General features: G+C 36.0%; 1 protein-coding gene across 1 annotated transcript; it reads left to right on the forward strand.

The window, feature by feature from the left end:
- The first annotated feature begins 3,526 nt into the window (after nucleotides 1-3,526).
- On the forward strand, nucleotides 3,527-12,786 carry LOC125804029 (uncharacterized). The gene is made up of 3 exons (XM_049483135.1): nucleotides 3,527-3,631; nucleotides 4,580-5,801; nucleotides 7,086-12,786. The coding sequence occupies exons 1-3, from the start codon at nucleotides 3,590-3,592 to the stop codon at nucleotides 12,671-12,673; spliced, it is 6,852 nt and encodes a 2,283-aa protein (XP_049339092.1). The 5' UTR covers nucleotides 3,527-3,589; the 3' UTR covers nucleotides 12,674-12,786.
- Nucleotides 12,787-17,804: the final 5,018 nt, after the last annotated feature.

Below are 17,804 nucleotides of genomic sequence, written 5' to 3' on the forward strand. Positions count from 1 at the left end.
ATTTCATGAAGATTGGTCAATGTTAACCACTTCATATGAATACTGAAATTTGATTGGCAAATGGCAGGTACTCTATTTGCTGTATAGCCTACGTTGTTATTAGAAATTCACTCTTAGAGATAAAGCATGCAAAAAAATCAGCCGCATGGCCTTATAGTCTCTGAGAAACAGTTATTTATATGTCATGAGAACTTTATGAGGCCTTAAGCGTTGATACTTGTACAGCTGTTATATGGCCAAATTGGTTTATGCTCATTATATGGCGTTGGAAAGTCTTACTATAGTTTGGGCTCCATACGATGTTTTGTAATTGTTTTAATGACAGAAATGACTAATTTGAGTTGTATATTTATTGAGTTAATAATATTTATAATATAATATAATAATAACTTTATATTATTAGTAACTTATTTTTTTTTAGATGAATTCATTTGAATAGTTTGCACATGACATAGCTGCTCCATTGTGTGTAGGTGAACATTTTTGTTCATGACTGAACTTAAAATTCTATGAATTTTAGTGCATGTTTTATGTGATTTTTAGGATAAAGTTTTGTTTGGGAGATATAAGCAAAAAAACATTTCTAATGATTTGTGGCAGCACCTTGGGCTAATTAGTAAGTCATTTCATGCCAAGATTGTTTCTTTTTAATAATTCATTATTATTTTATTGTTGGGAATAAAATTATCAAATGTTTTCCACTGATCATTAATATTTAAGTTTTTTAGGTACGTAGTTAACAGCTTCACTGTCCGGGCTTTTATTTTGAAATAGCGCTGATCAGCAAGTCATTTCCTGTCAGCAGCGGACGTTCGGCCTTTCTAAATTGCGTTTCTGCAGGTAAGACCAATTGTTCTGAGCTCTGATGATAATGTGATAAATTTGTGTATTTTATTGTTGTATAGGGAGGTGAATGTCATGTAATAGCGATTTTTACTTCTCTTAACAGTCCGTGAAGTTGGGTTGTTTGTATTTGGGCGTAGTGAGGTCGTATTATATAGCTAGTTTTATAACGAGGCTCAAGTTCGCTTCAGCAGCGTCTAGAGTTCAGTTCCACCTTAAATGCTCACATGCGGCCGCCTGTAGATGGAGGATTTTAAAAGTCAAAAGGCATGTTGAGGCAAAACGATGTACAAACGCTTTGAACAAAACGACAAGAAAGATGTTCTAAGTTTAACTTAGATTTGAATAGAGTGTTAATAAAATAAGATAATAAAAGAGAATATAACATAAAATATTTATTCCCTTAGGGGAAAATTGACTGTTTCAAGCATGTTATATACAGACATACACAAGTACACACGTGTCAGGAAAAAAAGAAAAAAAACCAAAAAAATAAAATATAATAAATAGACCTGTAGTTGGTAGTTTAGTTTTTGGTGATGCGGCAAAGTGCAGAAGATAAACGGGTAGCATTCAGAAAGCTGGTAAAATACATTAATATTCTTGCACGATGATTTAAGATGTCAAGTGTTTTGATCATGCACCTTATTATTTTTTAATGTTTGCGTTTATTATATTTATTGAGTCATTTAACTTTTACCCATGTGCGCTCAGGGAAGATAATCTAATGCAGTAATCAAATGTATTTTAAAAATGTGCAAAAATTGCCCATATTCAATGTATGTCTAACATTTAGCTTTATTTGGCGAACATGAATTCAGTGTAGTAAAAAGTGCTCTTTAGCTAAAATGTATTTTGCACTCTTGGAAATATGTATGTCAATTATTTGAACAAAGCATCCCTTGAGTAAAGATAATGTGCTGTGAACACTCATGAATTAGTGTATTTATTTATTTTTATTTAAACCCACTGTGCTATTTGCACCAAAATGCCGAGTGGTACTCTAAAATGACTAACGTAAACACCCACACCATAAGGACCTTTGAGGGCATATTTCCATTGTTTTACCCAGCGAAACAAATGTATCCATAGGTACAGTAAGCAAGAATGTGCCTTTTAATTAATATATTCATTATTTTTGTTTTAAGAGAAGTAAAAATATAGAGACTTATAATAATAAGCAGGTGTTTTGAATCACCTAATTACTCTCCTGGAGGTAACAAGGCCAGGCACTGTGCATAAAGAAAATGTATAATTTACCCTCTACAACTTGTGTTTCTAGGCCTATACAAATGTTGTCAATTAGTATTTGTTAAATAATATATATATCACAGGAAATAAGTAGAATATGTAGGCTACCTTAATAGATATTTTTAAAATGAGAACATTAATTGCTATTATGAAAAAAACTAAGAGAATAAAACCACGACTTGAACGATTTGAACTAGGCTTCCATCTGAGCTTTGCTACCCTGTCAAACTGTGCTACCCTAGTGTATATTTTAACGTAAAACTGCCAGAAAAAGACCCATATTCAAACATGCTTTCGGAAGGATGTTTGGAAAGCCTGAATCAATATATCAGCAAACAGTTTAGAGTTATTAGGGATTATAACCCATTTTTTTTTAATTGCTTACTTATTACTTTTATTATCAATTGTCATTTACGCATTTGTAATACTCAGGCCGATAATGGTAAGGGGTTTCCAATTGTTTAATGCACTCAAGAAGAACAGAAATGCGGCTTAAAGCCCATCCTGGACTGGACTGCTCTAAAGCTTCTGTAAAGCTGTTTAGTTTTGAGAAAGTCATTGGCCTCGAATACGTTACGTAAGCAACACATCTCCACACATTTGTGGAGATGTATTGGCAAACACCACTTTGCAGTGTATATATATATATATATATATATATATATATATATATATATATATATATATATATATACGTATATATATATACGTATATATATATATATATATATACGTATATATATATACGTATATATATATACGTATATATATATACGTATATATATATATATATACGTATATATATATATATATACGTATATATATATATATACGTATGTATGTATGTATGTATGTATGTATGTATACACAGACACACACTGCAATGTGGGGTTTGCCAATATTATGCAGCCCTAGATGGTACAGGGTGCATGGGAAATCTGAAGGTTAGCATATGCACATTGTGGTGACTATGCTGAAAATGTAATTTGCAGCATTTATTATTTCAATACAAGTGAGGGGGAATGAACATTGTCAAATATTGCTGTAGTTATCAAAATGCAATATGCCAATAAAAGAGGAAAAACAGCTGCATCATACATGCTTCTGAATTCTTTATTTTATTTAGCCTGTTCTGTAGTTGTATTCGGAAGCAGAATGCATTTTAAAAGTAACTTTCCCAACACTGATTATAGTCAATATTATGGGTGCTTTATTTAATTGTATAAGATATGAATATACTAGAAGATTCAAATTTAGTATTTGTTTTACAAAATTATTTAATCATTCTAGCTTGTACTAAAGGCAAATTTTTAAGATACTTAAACTAAGGATAGTTTGTATATAAATGTTTTCCACTGTTTCAGAAAACGGGTATATGGCATTATAATTCCTATTCAAATGTGAGTGCTTGGTTATTTAAAAAAAAAATATTTGTAAATAATCTGACAATAATTAACATTTTTGTCCCCTGTCTTTGTGTATTTGTTTTCTGGGAATGACTTGTGGATCGACACTTCTATTGCTTCCTCAGTTGAAGGTATGTTTTATGTGAAGTGAAGTATTTTACTTTGATGATCTAAATGACTACTGTAGCTGTGTAGCTTTATGCAGAGGATTAATACCTTATCTTCACAGGATGACACTTACAACATCATCTTGTGGAAATTGACAAAGCTTTATTTGTGCAATGCATTTTCAAAACAAATGATTGAGTATTTTTTGCAGTGCTGATTGTTTAAACTCTAGTGTAGTGTAGGGTTTCAGCAGAAATTACACGTAAAACTGATGCTCAAGGGAATAACAAGTAGCTGGTATTGCAAAATCATAAAACACATGATGACTGGCTCATTGACTTCAGCTGCTGTGCTGCAATGGAAGAAGCAAGAAGACTTGGAGAGAAGGCTGCAGAAACAACTCAGAAGACACACACACACACACTCAAATAGTTAAGCTAATAAACAGAATGATTCAGCTTATATGCAAAGTTAATATGTACTAACAATATTGTAGTCTGGTAAAACATATGTAAAACTACTGTTTGGCATTTTTTTCTAGGTGACCCCATAAGTGGTACTGCTTTAGATATTCAATATGCATACTGTATGATATGCTTCATGTATTTACCAGATTTTACAATTAATTTATTTGAGGCTGAAGGTGTCATTAATTTACAGCTGACCAGCTTGTAAAATTGTCCTCTCTGTATATGAATATAGACTTTAACATTGCTGAAGTGACTACACTGCAGAATTATTTTGTAATGTTTTGTTTCTAATGGTTTTGAAAACATGCAGATGCATTTTGTAGTAGGTTGATTTGCTGTTGTTTGAAAAAGGTTTAATTGACACAGTTTTTAATGTATTGAGGTCTTGAAATGGAAAAATTACCCTTTTTTTGTGGATATGTTGAATACAAATGAAAGTAACTATTTTTGCATATTGCTATTATTTGACGCTCAGTAAAATACAATGTTTTTCTCCCCTAGATGCCCCGTACCAAGGCTTCACGGCGCTCGTCGGCGGCGAAGGAGAGGATGGCGGTCCAGCGTGGTCGAGCTGCTGGCATGGCTGTGGTTCCGACTGACAGGGTTATGCCTTTACCCCTTGACAAAAAGGTCCTGACTGACTCTGTTCCTGTGAACCACAGCTCACCAGTTTTGGAGGCCACTGTTAAAAGTGACTCATCAGTGACTGACGGGGTTAGGCCTCATCCCCATACCCAAAAGGCTCTGACTGACGGGCTTATGCCTTTTGCCCATGAAAAAAAGGTCCAAAACTTGCCTTCTCCCATTGAGAAGCTGCACCAAATACAATGCAAAAACCCTGTCAAACTGCCTCTGGCTGAAAATGCGTATCAAACTGCCTATCAAACTGCCTCTGGCTCAAAATCTTACAAGCTAACTCTGCCAAAAAACTCTGATAAACCTGCCTCTGGCTCAAAATGTCCTGAAAATGTTGGTATAATCCAGACATCTTCATCTGTGTGTGTTCTGAGTCCCCAGAGATTGACCGTGAGTGGCTCCTTCAACCAGCAGCATCCACAGTTTGGTAGGAACAGTAACAAGCAATGTGTTGCTAATAGTGTTACAGCCATACTGATGTCTAAGTTGAAGAATGTGTTAACCTGGACTGCAACAGATGTGGATAATGTCCTCCTGAATGGCGACAAACTGTATAGCAGCATAAGAGATGCAGGCAGGATTCATGATGATTCAGGTTACTTGTTTATTAGAGACTTGCCCACGGAGTACACACTTAATGGTCACAGGTTTGCACTGAATTGCAGTGATGACATGTTTGTTGGACTGTTTGGTGTTACTGATTATGGAGAAATGGAGAATGTCTACATGTCACATGATGAAGCTATTGTAAGAGTGCTATCTCAGTTTGATGCTTGTCTATTTACAATAAAAGTGAATACATGTGCTATCATCAAACAAGATTCTTGGTATGCCATAATTGACTCGCATGCACGAAACACACACGGTGCACTGGATGGTACAGGTACAAGTTTACTAGCCTGTCATGCTAACTTGGAATCTGTTCTAGATCACATTACAATCCTGGGTTTGTCATTGCAAGCAGAAGGTCAGCAGTTTGAAGCAACTGGAGTTGTAGTGGTTCCAAATGACATGGGGCAGCAGACTTCTGAATCACACACGCAGGTAACTGAGGATCTAAACCTGAACAAGCTGAAAAGTACTGCAGGTAAAACAGACACTGTGAAAAGCGAGTTTTCAAGCAACACCCTGCTGTATAGTGAAGCTGTAAAAGCTAAACGTGATGTGTGCACAATTGCACGTAGTTTGAGCTTAAATACTAGACCGAAAGTTACAGCCGAAACAAAAGCTAAACATGTGACTAGTTCAGCCAATCAGGTTCTCACAAGTGACTCTGATGTCATGTTTATGAGCGAGACTCCAAGCGAAAGCTTTCAGTATGGTCCAATAACAGTGCAGCAACAAAAAAACCTGTGTCTGAAACTCAATGTTGTGTACAGTGAATCCCCACAGAAACAACTGAGTGAACTGGTTTCAGTAGGAGAACCTTGTGAAACGCAGAGGATAACAGGTGACGGGAACTGCTTCTTCCGATGTCTGGCGTTTTCAATCAGTGGGAGTGAAACGGAGCACTTAAAAATCAGACGTGCTGTTGTGAGACACATGGAAAAAAATGAGGCTCAGTATGTTAATCATCTCAGGCAAGGGTACAGCTCTCTTTCTGATTATATCAGTAGCAGCAGAATAAAATATACTGGAACATGGGCCACAGAGGTTGAAATTCAAGCTGCTGCAGATCTACTTGAAGTAGATATTTTCACATACACTAACAGTAAGTGGTTGAAGTACAGTACGCACTACGATTCAGGTGCTCGCAGCCATCAACAGTCTGGAATTTATCTGAAACACTGCAATCAGTCCCATTATGAAGTGGTAATTTGCATGAAAGTAAGACATGGTGTGTGTTCTGGACTGTGTTCAGCGTTCTGCAGGAACCTACAACCTGAAACTGCATCAAGCCGTCGCAAACTTCAAAGTATGAAAAGACAGTATGAAACAAATGAACAAAACAAAGAGGACAAAGTTAGAAAAATTCTGACAAAGTACCATGAAAATGAGGATTTTCGGAATTGTGTTAAAAAAAGAGCAGTTGAGCAATATTCATGCAGTGACCAATACAGGCAATACAAAAAATCTGAAAGTGTCAAAAAATATTCTGAAAATGAAGATTACAGGAATCACCTTAAAAAAACAAGTAAACGTAAATATGACAAAGATCAGGAATACAGAGAGTACAAAAAACATTCAAGTGTAATGAAATACAATACGGACAAGGAACACCGAGAGCATGTCAAACAATTGAGTGTAATTAAGTACAATACAGATGACGAGCACAGAGAGCATGTCAAACAATTGAGTGTAATTAAGTACAATACAGATGACGAGCACAGAGAGCATGTCAAACAATTGAGTGTAATAAAGTACAATACAGATGACGAGCACAGAGAGCATGTCAAACAATTGAGTGTAATAAAGTACAATACAGATGACGAGCACAGAGAGCATGTCAAACAATTGAGTGTAATTAAGTACAATACAGATGACGAGCACAGAGCACATGTCAAACAGTTGAGTGTAATTAAGTACAATACAGATGACGAGCACAGAGAGCATGTCAAACAATTGAGTGTACTTAAGTACAATACAGATGACGAGCACAGAGAGCATGTAAAGCAGATTTCAATTTCAAAATACAAAACAGACAGCTCATTTGCCCAGGGTGTGAAAAACAGAAACATAGAAAGAAGACAAATTAATAAAAACAAAAGAAAAGAAACTGATTTTGTAATTACACAGTTCAAAAACAAAATAAGCACAGGTCCAGAATACGTGTGTGCAGTTTGTCACAGAGCTCTGTTCAAACACCAAGTCATACGATGTCGAAAACATGAATATTTGAAAAAAGATCCAGCAGTTGCATGTATAGCGGAAAGGTGTGTCACTGCGGATTATTTGCATATTTGCAATGAGAGCTGTGATGTACATTGTACCATTAAAAGTAGCCCGGCTGGTTCTCTTTGGATTTGTTATACTTGTCACAGAAAGATTTGTAATGCAAAAATGCCAGAACAGAGTGTTGTGAATAATCTGTCACTAGATCCAGTCCCTCATGAATTGCAAACATTAAATTCATTGGAATGTCATTTGATTGCAATGCATATACCATTCATGAAGATTGTGCCGCTGCCAAAAGGATCACAGAGCTCTGTCGTAGGCCCAATAACCTGTGTGCCATCAAATGTAGCTGATGCAGCTGAGCTATTACCAAGATCAGAAAATGCTGATCTCATGATCCGTGTGAAATTGAAAAGAAAGTTGACATACAAGGGACATTATAAGTATGAATTTGTTCACCCAGAGAAAATTCAAAATGCACTGATGTACCTCAAAAACCATAACAAATTCTACAGTCATGTTAAATTCAACAATGATTGGATTAATCCACTGAGCAACACTGCAGAAGCAGATGAGTGTGATGACCAAAGTGAACAAGCTGGTAATGAGGAAGACACTGACAATACCAATGAGGATGAGAACATTGATGAAACTCTTCTTGACCGACAACAGCATGGCATGTTTATGGATACTTGTTTACAACCTGTTGATGTAGCACAAGAGGTTCTGGATCAGCATTTTGATGGAATCATGTCTGTAGCACCTGCAGAAGGAAATAATCCAGTCAGGCTATTAACTGATGAGTCAAACGAGGCCAAATGCTTCCCAGTTCTGTTCCCTAAAGGCACAGGAACTTTTCATGAGACAAGACCAGAAAGGCTGACATTATGTCAATATTTAAACTCAAGAATACTCAATGCAGATGGAAGATTTGCTAAAAACTTGGACTTTATCTTTTATGGCCAGTATTTGTCAGAACTAAATCAGGTTGTATCAAATGTATCAATCGCATTGAGAAAAGGACATTCCACACAGAAATCTGAAGTTACTTCAGAAATGTTGACAAACCATGAATCCTTACGACGCATTTTACATTTTGATGAAGGCTATAAATTCTTGAAACCTATCAGAGGTACGCCAGTGTTCTGGCAAAGCGTGCAGAAAGATTTGTTTGCAATGGTCAGACAACTAGGAATTCCAACCTGGTTTGCTTCGTTTTCCTCTGCTGACCTCCGGTGGCCAGAACTCATGCAAACAATCCTGAAACAAGAAGGAAAACATGTATCAGCTGATGAGCTTGATTGGTCAGAGCGATGTCACCTGCTGAAAAGTAACCCTGTGACTGCTGCTAGAATGTTTGACCATCGATTTCACTGTTTCCTAAAAGATGTCATCATGTCTGAAGCCAAACCGATTGGAGAGATCACTGATTTTTTCATGAGAGTTGAGTTCCAGAATCGTGGTTCACCTCACACTCATTGTCTTTTCTGGGTAAAAGATGCTCCACAGATAGACAGAGATGATGATGTGCGTGTTTGTCAGTTTATTAATCAGTATGTCACATGTGAATTGCCTTCAGATGAGGACAGAGAAATGCATGACATAGTGTCACAAGTTCAGATGCACAGCAAGAGACACTCAAAAACATGCAAAAAAAAGGGAACAACATGCAGATTTAACTTTCCACGTCCTCCAAGTAACAGAACATTTATTACACGATGTAAGACTGAGGAACATAAAAATGACAATAATGATGAAAATGAAAAAGCTAGCAAATCCACAAAGAAGATGGAAGTAGAATTAGCAAACACAATATTAAAAGGAGTCAGAAATGCTTTATTAAATACTGAGGCCACATTTGACTCTGTTGACTCTTTATTTGCTTCCCTTGATATAAATCAAGAAATATTTGAAGCAGCATATCAAACAATGACCAAGAAAACCAGTGTTGTGTTGAAGAGGAAACCATGTGATGTTTGGGTGAATCAGTATAACACAGATCTTCTAAAAGCATGGAATGCAAATATGGACATACAGTTTGTAGTTGATGCATATTCCTGTATTGTTTATATCATCTCATACATATCAAAAGCAGAGAGAGAAATGGGGCTGTTGTTGTCACATGCACAAAAAGAAGCGTCAGAGCAAGGTAATCTTGATGCTAAACAAGCTATGCGCAAACTTGGCAGTGTTTTCTTGCATAATCGTGAAGTTTCAGCTCAAGAAAGTGTGTATCGTCTTACGAATATGAAATTAAAACAGGCATCTCGCAAAGTGCAATTTGTTCCAACTGGTGACACAATCAGAATGAGTCTTCCACTAAATGTCATACAGAGAAAAGCTCAGTGCAGCGATGATGACAGTGACAATATTTGGATGTACAGCATTTCTGACAGATATAAGAACAGACCTAAAAGCAAGGAATTTGAAGAAATGTGTTTGGCAAGGTTTGCATCAGAATATAGAATATTGTCTAAATCAGAGCATTCATCCAGTGACAGCATCAAACTTTTGAAAGGATCAGGATTTGCCAAGAAAAGGTCACGAACAGAAGCTGCTGTGATTCGATATGCCCGTTTCTCACCAACAAAAAATCCAGAGAAATATTATGAAAGCATTTTAGAGTTGTTTTTGCCTCACTACCTCAAATCACAACTAAAACCATCCACTTTCCAGACATATCAAGAGTTTTATGAAACTGGGTCTGTGAAATATTCTGATAATGAACTTGTCTCAGTGAAACTCACAGTAGACACAAATATGGCCATGTTTGAAAAAGAGAGTGACTCCATAGACAAAGCTCAGGAAGACCTAGATGCACATGGTCCAATGGAAGATGCATGGGCACAACTTTGTCCAGAGACTGAACGTGAACGTTTAGAATGCATTGAGCAGAAACAAAAGGAAATTCCAGAAATAACTGAAAACAATGACATTATACCTGACCTTTTTCCCAAGGAAATCTATTCATTACAGGATAATTCTCATAACATGCCAAAGGAAGAAGCTATGGCTTTACTACGTTCAATGAATGAGACACAGTCCCAGATATTTTATAAAATCAGACACTGGTGTTTACAAAAGGCACGTGGTGACACTCCAGAACCCTTTCATGTGTTTATATCAGGCCCTGGAGGTGTAGGGAAATCTATGCTGATTAAAGCAATACATTATGAAGCACACCGTATCCTATCTCGCTTATCAAATAATCCTGATGACACACGTGTGTTACTGACAGCTCCAACTGGTGTAAGTGCTTATAACATTAATGCTGCAACAATACATACTTCTTTAGCTATTGGTACAGATGTAAAGCTACCATATCAACCACTGGGAGATGAGAAAATTAATTCTCTGAGAACAAAGTTGGGAAACCTGGATATATTAATTATTGATGAAATTTCAATGGTTGATCACAAACTCCTTGCATATGTTCATGGCAGACTGAGGCAGATCAAACAAACTGGAGATTATTCACCTTTTGGAAAGGTTTCTATCATCGCAGTTGGAGACTTTTATCAGCTCAATCCAGTTAAGGGTAAAGCTTTATATACTGATCATGTGGGAATTAATTTATGGCAAGACCATTTTGCTTTGGCTGAGTTGAGTCAGATAATGAGACAGAAAGATGTGGAATTTGCACAGTTGCTCAATCGATTAAGGAAACGACAGAAGTCTCATCCATTGTTGGAAAAAGATATAAGTATGCTGAAACAGTGCGAAACTGGTGAAGAACACATGACTTCTAATTTGAATATTTATGCCACAAATAATGAAGTTGATGACCACAATAGAGAAATGCTTCACAAGACATGCAAAGATACTATAGTTATTCGAGCACAAGATTATGAGAGAGACCCGAAAACTGGACACTTTCAAAAAGTAAAGGGCCACCACAGCAATGTTTGCAAGACATGTCTTTCACGATCACTTCACATTGCAGTTAATGCAAGAGTCATGCTCCTTAAAAACATTGATGTTTCAGATGGACTTGTGAATGGTGCTTTTGGTACAGTTAGTGATATACATTTTAATCCTGGCGAAGATTTCCCATCAAAAGTATATGTGACATTTGACAATGAAAGAGCTGGTAGAGCCTTACGAGCAAAACGGCCATCCTTAAAACCAGAACTGGAAAAGGCTACACCAATTGAACCAGAAGAAGAGAGAGTCACAAGAAGTGGTGGCATACGACGACAGTTTCCCCTGAAATTATCTTGGGCTTGCACTATTCACAAAGTACAAGGTCTAACTGTGGATAAAGCTGTTGTGTCACTTAAAAAGATATTTGCACCTGGACAAGCATATGTGGCATTAAGTCGTGTGACTTCTCTGGAAGGTCTCATTATAGAAGATTTCAAGGAAACAGCTATTTATGCAAAACCTGATATAGAAAGTTTCATGCAAAATATGCCCGCATTTGTGGAGCCACTTAGAGAAACACATCTGTCATCATTATCATGTAAAGTACTTCTGCACAATGTTCAAGGGTTGTCATGTCACCTGGAAGACATAAAACAAGACAAAAGGTATATGGAAGCTGATATTATTTGCATGACAGAAACATGGATACAGTCAAGTCATACTGAAAATGATCTACAAATAAGTGGATTTTCATTCTGCAACAGCCCAAGGTCTGTTTCATATGACAAAAGTGAGGAACTCTTTGCTAAGTTGAAAGAAAAAGAACATGGTGGTGTTGGTGTGTATTACAAAACACAGATCAACTGTAGTTTTGTTGATTTACCCTGTATGAACATAGAGTGCATGCAGTTTACTATTCCCCACCTGAACTCAACAGCTGCAATTGTGTATAGACCACCTTCATACAGTTTAAAAGCATTTGTTAACAAGCTGTCAAATGTAATCAGTGTCATTGACACGTTTGCAGGAGGAAAAATTATTATGGGTGACTTCAATGAAAACCTTTTTGTGTCTAATACAGTGAGTGAAATGATGCAGCATAATGGCTTCACTCAAATTGTAAAAGATGCAACCACTGAAAATGGCACTTTAATTGATCATATCTATATTAAAGACATTGCAATTGAGAGTATATGTGTTTCTGTAATGCCTACTTATTTCAGCTATCATGAATGTGTTGTATTAACTTGCTTGTATTAAAGGTGTATAATGGCAGCTATATGAAGATTCGTCCACCACCCGGGGGGGTGGGGGGTTGGTACAGGGGTATGACAAAATGCCGGACGGCCCCTGTGGGAAGTGGGTATAGGCTAGAGCTGAGGTGCCCTACTAACTGGCATACTGTATTTTTCGCACTATAAGGCGCACTTTCAACAAATATTTTCAGACTTCAGGTGCACCGGATTATAAGGTGCATTATGTGACACTGGTAAGAAACAGTGTCAAAAAAAAACATGTTTTCCTTCTAATTCAGAACAGCGAAGCTAACCAAACAAAACTAATTACAACAACAAAAAATCTGAAGAGTTAGACATTAAACAAGTGTTGAACGCTATTCTACACACATTTGAAAACTGTTTATTTGGGTGAGTAAAGCACTTCTGTTTTTTTTTTACAGTAAGCTTAGATTTCCAGACTTTCCTCAGGAACCCTGAGTGTTCTATTAAACTCATGTAGCTTGTTTTAACATTGTAAAGGCTCTGGCTACAGGCCAATATACTCGCCTCTGAACGGGCAAAAAGCTAAATATTAGCGCAGTTAGCACCTAATGCTAATACTGCTGGATAACTAAACTGAAACTCCTGTATAATGCTGTATTCAGCAGAATGGCTTCACTGCTTCTAAATACTTGAATGGTAAAATTCATACATAAGGAGCACTGGATTTGTAAGTGTGCCTTATAGTGCGAAAAATATGGGACTTAATATTACTTTAATTATGTAGTTTGCCCTAAAACTTGCAGAGGGTTACTTGAACTCATCTGTAAAATCACACAAAATGTGTATATTGTTACAGGTACTGCGTCGATTTCTAAAAATCATTTGCTGCCAATCACTATAGGGCACCTCAGCTCTATTTTTTATTTTTTATTTTTTATTTTTTTGAGACAGAGCTTTGTGCAAGATATATTTAATATTACAAATTATGCATGTCTTAAAATTGTATTTGTTTATAATATGTAAATGTATGTTATGTAATATATATGCACTTGTTAAAAATCATCCAAGACCTCCAACATTACAGCAACAGTCACAAAGCTGTCCACTGACTCCAAGCACCAAAGATGACATCTATGCAGTTGCAGCATTCTTTATAAAAGGTAACTAGATATACATAGCCAACTCTCTGCATAGAAAGTCTTTTCCCATGACATTTAATAGTTCTCATACATATTTTCTTGTCCCTTCTCATTCTCACAGACAGCATTGCCAGTCTGAAAATGACACAACTAAGCCAAGTTGGGGCTCCAGTCAACAGAGAATGCTCAAACTGAAGGTGGTGCAGTAGTCTGGACAAAGATTCATCATACCCAGAGTGTGCAGTATTCACCAAAGTTTCAGTATCTCACACCAAGATATCATCCATGCAGTTGCAGCATTCTTCATATCAGGTAAGTCAAATATATAGACAATTCTCTGTATAGATCATGTTTTCTCATTACATTTAATAGTGCTCACACAGGTCTTCTTGTTCGTTCTCTTTCTTACAGACAACTTTGCCAGTCTGAAAATGAGACAACTAAGCCAAGTAGAGGCTCCAGTCAACAGAGAATGCATAAACTGGAAGTGGTGCAATAGTATGGGCCATGATGCATCATACCCAGACTGTGCTGTATTCCCAAAAGCTTCAGTATCTTACACCAAGATATCATCCATGCAGTTGCAGCATTCTTCATATCAGGTAAGTCAAATAAATACACAATTTTCTGCATAGAAATTGTTTTCTCATGACATTTAATAGTGCTCACACATGTCTTCTTGTCCCTTCTCATTCTCAGAGACAACGTTGCCAGTGTGTGACAGCTAAGCCAAGTTGAGACTCCAGTCAATAGAAGATGCTTAAACTGGATGTGGTGCAGTAGTCTGGGTGAGGATTCATCATACCCAGAGTGTGCTGTATTCCCCTAAGTCTCTCACACCAATATATCATTCATGCAGCACTCCTCATATAAGGTAACTTAAAATACACAGACAGTTCTCTGTATAGCTAATCTTTTCTCAAGACATTGTTTATTTCTCACACATTTCTTCTTGTTTTTTCTCTTTCACAGAGACAACGTTGCCAGTCTGTGAATAAGACAACTAAGCCAGGCTGATGCCACAATGAACAACAGATGTCTAAACTGGAACAGGTGCTCTCATGTGGACAATGACTCATTATAGCCTAAATCAACTGTATTCACAAAGGCTAACTCACACTACAACGACCTATGCATGGACAAGTGTTCCACTTACTTCCTTTTAATTTCCTCTTGGATGCATCCTTTGCACTTGGACTATTGGACTGTTACTCTATGACAACTCCCAACTCTACTACTATATTCAAGCTGGCATGCTAACAATACATCTGTTTTAAAACACTATATAATAATGTTTAATCATACCTGTTAATGTTTTTATGTATTTAATTTTGCTACTGTCCAAACAAAACCACATGTCTCCAAAATAGTTAGTTTACAGAAAAAAGGAAAAACAATCCCAATGTGAAACAAAATGTAGTCAAATTGTTTCATATTTTACACAATTAACATAGATTGGTATTTGTCTAATCATAAAGAAATATGTATATAATATAAACAGAAGCAGTGGGGAAAAATAATCACTGCAGGGTGTTACTATGTAGGCAGATGTTTTTGTGTGGACAGCAGTAATATTCATATATATCCTGCACAAAGCTCTATCAATTTATTATTCATATCACAAGTTTTATTGTTTATTTATTTTGTGTGTGTGTGTCTGTGTGTGTGTGTTGGGGGGGATGGGGTGGGGTGGGGGGTTTATTGAATTATATATGGGATTGTGTATATACAAAGAATATATGATTAAATAAAATAAATCCTAAAACAACAGATTTGAAATGGTCTTTAAATAATATTATTTTTAAAAAGCAGATGGATTAAAGTACTGTTCATGTATATATAAATATTACATCTTCATTCAACATCAGAACAGTGTGATCCATTAAATTACCTTTATTTAAAATTTTAATGATCACTAACATAGTTTACCAGGACTTTCTGGACACACAATTATCTTATATATATATATATATATATATATATATATATATATATATATATATATATATATATATATATATATATATATATATATATATAATTTATATTTTTTATTTTTATAATAACTTCTAATAAAGAAGAATTTGAGATTATTTAGAATTCCTCTATGGTGTCCATTACAGGCTTGTGTTCACTTCCCTCTAGTGATCAGTGGGTACAAATTTATTAATATCCTAATATATTAATAGCTCTTGCTAAATGTGGACTGCATTTCTCTACTCACTATAGATGTATAGCATATGTTTACATACATTTGTATTAAACACTGTATTTCATATTTCTAAAAAGTTACTATAGCATTTGCTATGGTACCCTCCAGCATTTTGTGTAAATACTAATGCATATAGCATCTCTGGTTAGAAGCTAGCTGTGTTTCATACACTCTGTACCTGCACACTAAAAGCAACACTAAACTTCAGTCTAATGCAATGTAAACTTATAAATGATGAAATAATGATACAACATATCGCCTTTATAGAAACATTTTCTATCTGTATTGATATTAAATTACTGTCTAGACCTAATGGTCTTTTTTATGTTTTGTAAATGCTTTCACATACCAACCTGTGGGAATTTAAATTGATCTGTGCCTTTTATTACATTAGAACATATTTAAACTGCCACACAACACATTCCAGCGTATCATTACTCCACAAAGGTATAACTGCTAAATTTGTATTAATTGTATTATTTAAAATTAGGTACCCCGTAAATTCCAATTCATGCATAGCCAGCAATCAGGAACACTGGTCAACTAAGCAGCTGCATGCACAAAAGGTCTTGTGTGTTTTAGGAGAAAAATTAGTTTCCTTACATTGCCGTTGGTTTTGTAAACCCATCAACCCTGTTTGGCTTTCTGAAATGGCTGATCTCCCACATGTTTTTTAAAAGAAGTATGATGCTTTCATATGCCCTAATACCATGATGACATATTCAAACATGACAATTTCTCAAAGCCAGAACCAGTGAAATTGACGTGTTTGTTGACTTATGTTCAATCATGGGGTTAGTGTGTATATAAATTTAAAACTTTTACTAAGTACTAAGGACAGGAAAGCTTTCAGAGCACTGCAACACTATACAAGGGTTTCAGGACACACAATCAGTTAGTTTTTCTGAAGCAGCTATAATGGCAAAGTTGTGCCATTCCTGCACATTTACACATGTCTATGGAAAATACAATCAGGATGAACTCAAAAAGCAGATATGAGAAACTTGGAACAAGCAGGGTTTGAACCCAGGCTGCAGGTGGGAAAACTCAATATGTCCTCCACTAGTGCACAGAAGAGCATGAAGGTTTGGAGTAGGTATACTAACACAGAGTTCATAAAATTAAATAAAATGACTAAACAAAGGCGTGAGACTATAAAGAAAGGCACTGCTGTTGTGAAATAAACACAGAGCAGCAGAAAGGTGTAAAAATATGGGGAAAAAACGCTGAGAGCGGAGTTCTCCTGCAATAATCTATTTTAAGACTTACCACATGTTAAAAACACACCGCACCACCAGGAATGCAACAATATGAGTGCCAGACAGAACTAAGAGGGAGTGGACCGGTGAACTAAGGACTGGCAGCATATAAAACAGGATAAACCTGAAAAACATTTATCCATTACCACCCTCTAGTGGACATTCAGCATAAATCTGCTTTTGTGCCACTCTTATTAAATGCAGATATAATGTACTTTTTTGCAATAGCTAACTTTCATGTTACTCCCTATGGTAACATTCTGAATTCCATGTTAACAATTGCACTCATGTTGGCCCAGTGTCTGTACTTTGCACACTAGAAGTTCATTAAAACAATTAGTCTCATGTTATCTTCTAAATAATTAAATGAAAAAAAAAAAAACTATGAATTTCTATCACACCATGTATTGATGTTAAATTATTATCCAGGCCGAACTGTCAGACATTGCAAATCTCTCAGTAACTAATCTCTCAGTAACCAATCATCAAAGCATGACCAAGATGGATGACCAACTTAAACATAAAGACCAAGCTGGTTGACTATCATGACCACAATAAGCA

The sequence above is a fragment of the Astyanax mexicanus genome, chromosome 8, assembly GCF_023375975.1.
Source record: "Astyanax mexicanus isolate ESR-SI-001 chromosome 8, AstMex3_surface, whole genome shotgun sequence".
NCBI lineage: Eukaryota > Metazoa > Chordata > Actinopteri > Characiformes > Acestrorhamphidae > Astyanax > Astyanax mexicanus.